General features: G+C 51.5%; 1 protein-coding gene across 1 annotated transcript in view; it reads right to left on the bottom strand.

Annotated features, from left to right (window-relative positions):
* Positions 1–1,062: 1,062 nt before the first annotated feature.
* Positions 1,063–7,738, bottom strand: part of CTNNBL1 (catenin beta like 1) — a 139,085-nt gene continuing 132,409 nt past the window's right edge. Inside the window, exon 16 of the mRNA XM_006921801.2 lies at positions 1,063–1,274. Within this exon, the coding sequence (XP_006921863.1) occupies positions 1,186–1,274 (89 nt within the window). The 3' untranslated portion in view covers positions 1,063–1,185. The remainder of the gene's footprint in view (positions 1,275–7,738) is intronic.

Raw genomic sequence — 7,738 nt, 5'->3', positions numbered from 1 at the left:
ATCTTATTCAGAGTCCTCTAGGTGGCTGTGTGAAGCCCTGTACCTCTGCGGTTCAATGAAGAGCCAGAGCTGCTGCTGCCTGACAGGGTCAGCGACGGGCACAGCGAAGGGTCTGTGCCTATTCACTGACCCCGGGCTAAACATTTCATTTTGAGGAAATGGCAGCGTTTCTAAATCAGCTGTTCTTCTGCCACCTCACTCATGAGGACTCTGTTCTTTGTGACAGATTAAAAACACACCAAGGGACCATGGACTTGTGTCAAGGAGACCAATTCCCTCACGACCTATGTAAAATGGGTGAAATTGCAATTCTTCTGAAGCCATAGAGACGTAAAGGAAGGACAAAGAGATCAGCATTCCTAATGCACCTACTGTGTGCTCCTCGCTGTGCCACACGCTGAAACGAGTGATCTCAGCCTCATGAGCGCCAAGTGGGTATTAGTCCCCCACTCGGCAGATGAAGGGAGTGGGCTTCAGGAAGATGAAGTCACTTCTCCACACTGCCACAGCTGGGATTTGGACCCACGGCCGGTCTGCTCTATAGCCTGGCTCTCATCCTGACACAGGGGACCCACCTGGGAGCTTAAAAAAGTAATAGCACCTGGGCCGCCCCTGAGATCTCGATGTCATCATCCTGGGGTGGGGCCCAACACTGATGCATTTTTAAGTCCCCTTCCCTCTCAGAGTGGTTCTGATGGGCAGTCGGGGTTCAGGACGCTGCTCTGAGGGCTGCGCTCTCGGTGGCCGGCCTCAGGGCCATGGGCGCCTCCTCGGGGTGCTTCTGCTTGACCCACATGCCTCGTGTTACACATCTGGGCTCTCTGTCAGGGCCAAAAACCCCAGAGAGGTCACTAGTCCATGCCTTCCCCTCTCCCAGTTACAGCCTCACCACAGACAATACCACCAGCGGAGCCACAGTGGCTCGCTTTATCACGCCGAGCCTGTTTCGTCACTGGCAGAGTGAGGCCAACCACCAACCTTCCTCAGTTGCGTCCCAGGACAGCGACTATGAATGTGTGGGTAAGGGCTAGAGGGTACTACTTTGCTACAAAGAAAGCCAGCCCGGGAATTAAAAAAAAAAATCAGCTTTAATTTGTGCGAAAGTCACATTCCTCTGTGTAAAATCTGTGTGCGGGCGGGAGGCCCCAGAGAGAGGAGAGTCCATGCTGCGCAGGGCGGGGGCCTCTAGAAGTTCTCCAGCAAGCCCAGGATGCGCTTCTGCTCGCTCTCCCGGAACTCTGGGCTCCGGCCGTCCCCGATGTTCTCTGCGTACTCTGGGGAGACAAAAACGGGGCTAGGTGTGAATCCGAGGCGTGAGACCCTTTGTGGCTGGGTCACTTCATACCTTGCATTTGAGGCCCTCAGTGAAAAGGGCGAACCCACCTTCCCAAGCTCACATTCCTCTCCCAGCCACACTCTTTATTCACTCATTCATTCACTTCACACACAAGCAGTGGGGGCCTGCTGTGGGCGGGCACTGTTCCAGACCAGCAGTGCTCAGGGCCTGGGCCCGGGCCCAGACCAGCAGCAGCAGCAGCAGCAGCACCAGCATCACGCAGGAACTTCTTAGAAACGCAGTTTTTGGGGTCTGCCCAAACCTACTGACTAGGATGCCCTGAGCACTGGGCCCAGCAGGCAGTCAGAACGAGGCCTCCAGATAATGCTGATGCATGTTCAAGTGTGAGAAGCACTATTTGAGGCAATGGGAATAAAGTCCATGATCAAAGGTCATGAAACTCTCTGCTCTTGTGGAACCCACTTTTTAGCGGGGGAAACAAAACCAAAAGTAAATAAAATATATAGGGTGGCTGTCAGAAGGCCTCACGCAGACAGACAGATTTGATTAAAGATCTGAAGGCAATGAGTGTGGAGTATGTGGGAGCGAGTGGCAGAGGGACAACCAGTGTAGGGGGCAGAGCACAGACTGTGTGGGGACCGTGGGCCACGGTAAGGACTTCGCCATCACAGGCCTGACCTCCAGATCATCCTCTACTGGTCCTCTCTGCCGTCTGACTGGGAGCTTCACTAAGGTAGGGGCCCGGCCTTACTTTCAGCTAAATTCCCAGCAGAGCCTGGCCGAGAGCCAACTATCAGTCTGGCGCGTGAATAAACAGAGTAGCTGATTAGGATGACTGCTGCACATCTGCCCCCGGCTCCCTGACCAGGGCAGCCTAAGAGAGAACAATAGAGAACTCTCTGGTAAGAGGCTTTTGCATAATAAAACAGCTGCAGATCCCAATCGACAAGACTGGGGAGAGGGAGGAAAGTGTGCCACCCCTCCCTCCTACCTCACCCACGCCCCCACCAAGCTGGGGACATAATCTTGCTCCTGCCATTTCTTCATTTTTCCTCCCTCCTCTTTATTACTTTGGACACGTGCTGGAAAACGGGGTTTGGGATTCAGACATGTGCCAGCTGCGTGTCTCCCCCCGGAAATCAGCCTCTTCTGTAAGGCTCATCCATCACCTCCAACAGCAAATGGTTGTGATGCCTTCCATTAAGGCCCCTTAAGGGGAGGGCTGGGCGATGGGAGAGCAGGAGCTGGGCCGCGGGGGAAGGCTGTGGGGCTGTATGTGAGTGGCATCTCCTGCTCACATGTGAATGATCTAGCTGCTGCCCCAGGAGAAAGAGAAATGACCATTATATCATTTAATACCCCCAGAGGCATGATCTGGAAGCAAGAGGCTTAATGGATTGAACTAACACTTTGCTCTCCTAATGTACTAGCAGACCCCGGAGGGAGGGAAGTGGAGAAATACTCTGATCCTTTGGGGCAGTGATTTTCGAAGTAATGTCAGCCTCCCTGGAGGGACCTAATCTCTTTCTAGGGATGCACACAGTAGAGGAAGCCGAAGTCTGCATCAACTCCCTTACTGAATCGCCTCCGCCAAGGCCTTAGAAAAAACACATGCCACTCTGGTTCAGAGCACCTATCCCGTGGGCAAGTGTCCCCTGTCACTCTGCCTGTGGGGAAGAAGGAAATAAACTCAGGTTACCTGCTCTCTGGAAATGGGCTGTGAATGGAGTTAGTGCAGTCTGGAAGAGGGGCTGTCTTGTAGGCAGTGGAATGGAAACTAAAGTGTAGCGAACACTGATTATGTGCCAGACGTTTATACATGTTCACGTTGTCTCATTTAACCTTTGCAGCTATTCTGCAAAGCAAAGCCCGCCACCTCTGTTTACAGATGAGGAAACTGAGACTTACGAGAGAGCAGAAGCGACTCGCCCAAGTCTAGAACGGTAGAGGAGCTGAAACTCAAACCCCAGGACACGTGAGAGTAGTGAAAAGGCACTGAAAAGCCATCAGGGTGGAGCCGGTCCCCAAAGTGGCATCCTCTTACCTAAGCCATGTCCTACCCTGCCTGTTTCCCATCCTTTGCGGGGAAAACTCCAGCTCTGTGAGCACTCCAAAGCATCTCAGCCCCAGCAGAGCATCTGGCTGTCAGGTCCTCATAAACGGTAAGCCGCTAGAGGAACCGTCCTGTGGCAACCGTCCTCGGTGGCCACAGATGTGGAGCGGGTCCCTGGGGCCACACACTCTCATGCCAGGCCACTGGGAGGGCTCTCAGAAATGTACTATGGCAACCCTGAAGGGCAGGTGACTGGCCGGGGTCCCCCCGCGAGCCAGCCATGGAGCCAGGCCCAGAACCGGGTGTGATGAGCCCCCACTGCTCCTCCACTGCCCCAGGCGGCTGGAACCAAGCGTGCACCTCGCCCCTCACCCTCCACCCCTTGCCCCTACTCAGTCTTTCTTTCCAGAGCAGAATCCTATTTGGAGCAGATCTTGGTGGTACCAGCTACCTCTGGTTATTACAGCTGCTACAGCGGTTTATAAATATTGAACAGATTTCTCCCAGAGGTCTTAGAAAAGAGTTCTCTTTGCGCTCGCTCTTTCTCTTTCTGTCACCCCCTCCCCACTCCCGCCTCTCTCTCAGTGTGCGTGTAAGAGAGGAAGAGAGAATGCAGAAGAAAAGAGATGCTAGGAGGGGGAACTACAGGGTTGGGGGAGAGTGAAAGGGGGATGGGAAACAGGGAGAGAGGAAGAGGATGAGTCGGGGTGAAGTGAGAAAGATGGTGTCCATACCGACTCCCCTCTCTACTTCCCCAGCATTTTCAAATAACAAAGGCTTTGATGGAGCTCAAAGACAGGCAGCAGCGCTGAACACATAAATATTAAAGCAAACTTTAGACAGCAGGTTTACTATTCAGACATGGAATACAAGCTGTTCTGTTTATGTTAAAAGCGAAGAGGGAGGGGAGCCCGGGGCTGGAGGATGGGGAAGACCTGCCTTCCAGGGCAGACACTTGGGCCAGTGCTCACAAGCCTGGTTCAGATCCCGGGACCTTACACCGAAATGCTCACCCTCCTTTAAATACTGCAGAAGGAAGAGGGAACGGGAGAAGGGGAATGCCAGTATTCTCACACTGAAGACCCTTGAAGACAGAAATAATCGCGAAACAGAAACCGGGAAAGGACCATCCTTCAGGACGAACAGAGACTCCTTAACAACAGGGATGAATACGGAAGGTCTACTGTTACACGTCGCTCAAGGAAAACATTTCGCTGGGGCTAAAGAACAGAAGTTCATCAGAGATGACATTAAAATGAAAACCTCTTCAAGGAGAAGGAAACTTACCTTTTGCTCACCATGCTAACTGGGCCGTTTTTGCTGGTTGGAGAAGCGGCCCCCACACCTCACCCCACCGCTGCAACCAGGTGCCAAGGAGTCTGATCTGGGTGCTGGTCCTGCCTGCACCTGAGTCCAGGCTGCTGCCAGCTCCGGGTGAAAGGATTAGGCCAAGGAGGGGAAAGAAGGGACCTCCACTCACTGAGCACATACGCTGTCCAAAGCCGTCGACTGCATACCCGCCTCGGCCTTCCTGAGGGGCGGTATCCACTTTAAGTCTGATTCTCACAGAGGAGGAAACCAAGGCTCAAACATGGTATTTACGAACTTACTCAAGGTTACAGAGAGCCAGAATTCATGACAGTCTGTGCATCTCAGTTCTACTTATCACGGCGTTAGCTCAGATAATCACAACGGTCAAGGGAGCGAATGTTATCAAGCATGTGCTGCGTGCCAGCCGTCATGGGAGCACTTTACACACAGTACCTCGTCTAATCCTCACAGAAACTTCTGAGGCAAGCAACCCCATCTTACAGATGAAGGCACTGTGGTGCAGACAGGACCCTTTCCTACCTCCAGATGCCCTAGCGGCCATACTAGTCATGACCTGGTGCAAGTCACTCACACACACACACACACACACACACACACACACACACACACACACACACACACCCAGCATATGTGATCAAAAGATACAATCCCATCAGCTTCTGCAGCTTTAAAAGCACAGAAGCAAAAGCTCAGGTCACCGAGAGCCCCAAATCAATATGGAAATACATGTTTCTGAGCTTCTAAGAGATTTCAAGCCATAAAGAACACAAGCAAATCAAAGGGCCAGCAGCCAATTTTTGAAAGCATTGTGAAGTCTTTGGCTCAGTCTTTTCACCACCAGGGAGAGAGTTTATAGATGCAGTAATCCTCTAAACTTCCCTCTGCCAACCAGCCCAGCACCCACATAATCTTCCCACACTTTCACCAGTGTCTAAAAGGCTTAGAGAATCGGCAGCAACTTCCATGGTAACTCTTGGCACAAGTATTTATACTAAAAAGTGTTCCCAGGTCACAGCTCCTACTCCATGTCCACGGAGACGATCACTCAATTTCTGCATCTGCCTATGGGGGATCCTTCAGCTGCTTCAAGAAGCCACCTCCTCACTTAGTCATGAACTTCAGAGAGACAGAATGCAAAAGGGCTGGTTGTGAGGGGCTGGGGAAGGAGGGAATAGGACCTGAGGGTTCAAAGGGCACAGAGTTTTAGTTCTGCAAGATGAAAATGAGTTCAGTGGATGGGTGATGGTGATGGCTGCAATGGTTAAAATGATAACTCTCATATATATTTTACTACAATTAAAAAAAAGAAAAAGGAAGCACCTTCTCTGGGTGGCTTCCCTGGATCTTCAAGCTCCTTTTACTCCTCAGCAGAATGAACTGTGCCTTCTTGATCCTCTCCATATGTTAGCACTGACTTCATTCTGCTTTGTGTTGTGGTTTGTTATTTCACCTGTGATTGGATTGTGTACCCCTGGGGACAGGGCCTCCTAAGTGTCTCATTTGTCTTAGGTGCCCACCTACCACCCTGTGATGCCAAGTGGGTTCTCTGTCAAGGCTAATACCCTGAATTTTCTTTCTTAAAAGGCTATAGGAGTGTTATCAGCCAATCGATATAGTTAGAGCTTTCCTTTCTGCCAGATGGAAGACGGTGCATAGTTCTGAGTTTGGATCCAGTTTCCAACATTAAGAGTGACTTGGGTATTGTCCCTTAGCTTCTGTGAGCACTGGTTTCCTTATCTGCAAAGTGGAGACTGTAATCCTGCTTTCTCGGGCTGTTGTGAGAACCACATAATATACATTAAAAGTCTGGCACAGAGGATGTGCTCGGGAGCGGCCACTCTTACCCACTGTGGTCCGGATTTCTAGAACAACACAAAGAAGCCTGAAGCAGCACTGTAGCAGGCGCCCCAATAAGCATTAACGGAGTCCCTCCTCTGTGCCAGTCATGGGTCAGGCACCAGAAGACAAAAGGCAGGAAGACTGTTACTGCCCTTGTGGAGCACACGGTCTGATCTGTCCTCTAGCAGAGACCATCGTCCCCTACGTGGGCACCAGTCCTCAAGCCCAGAGTTGCTGCCAGTTCCACAAAAGGCTATACTTTGGGAGCACCGAGTAAACAGTCTGCATAAAGAGGGACTTTAATGAGCCATCAATTATTCCCAGTTCTCCTGGCACCCCCAAAAGAAAAGGAGGGAGGATAATCGTGACAAAGGGGACCGAAATATACCGGGAAAAGGCCCCTGCTGGGCTTGCCTCATCAGCGTTTTCCTGAGACCTCAAGGGATACATCAGCTGTCATCCTGCCAGCAAAACTTAGGAAATATGTAGGCCATAAAATCAAAGAAAAAAGCTTGCATCTAATTAGTATGTTAAAAAAAGGGGTGGGGGGAGCAACTCAAACTGAAAAACAAAATTAAAATCAAAGAGGACAGACTGATGAGCTGGTTTTCTTTATGAGGCTTTGTTTTTTTGTGCTTTTTGATGGAATGAGGGTGGAGGAAGTGGGGGCGGGGGAGGGGAGTGAAGGCTTTTAAGAGATGGGCCTGAGCACAGCCCAGCAGCCAGCCCGAAGGCACCCTCACCCCTCTTACAACCTGCTCACTGTCCTGAGGGCGCTCGCTGCACCATGTCCAGGGGCTGCTGAGAGGCAGGCCCCACAGCACAGACCCTCTACACAGCAGTGTAGGCGCATGGGCTTCCCCAAGGTGGGTGTGAGCCAGGGTGAGGGGCACGCCAGTGAAGGGAGGTCGAGAACCTTTTATTATAACCTTAACTTTCCATCCGGAGAGCACTTTTTTTTTTCGTCCAGTGGTCAGTGTCCAATGAGGGCCTCTTTGACCTGGGCAATAGCATCAATTCCTTGGCTTTAAAATATCACCACCACACTAATGACTTTAAATTGTCCAAACTAGCATCTCTCTTGAGCCCTAATGAGAATGTCTATTGTCTGCTGCAGCCACGACCTGTACCTCCGAACTCACCGTGTGCCCAACGGAACTCAGGAGCTTTGCCCAGAGACACTCCCAACCCCACCGAATGCTCCAGCTTCCACATCC

This window comes from Pteropus alecto, unplaced genomic scaffold (assembly GCF_000325575.1).
Source record: "Pteropus alecto unplaced genomic scaffold, ASM32557v1 scaffold45, whole genome shotgun sequence".
In the NCBI taxonomy this organism is placed as follows: Eukaryota; Metazoa; Chordata; class Mammalia; order Chiroptera; family Pteropodidae; genus Pteropus; species Pteropus alecto.
Note: the sequence above shows the minus strand (reverse complement) of the source record. Positions and strands in the feature narration are given on the sequence as shown.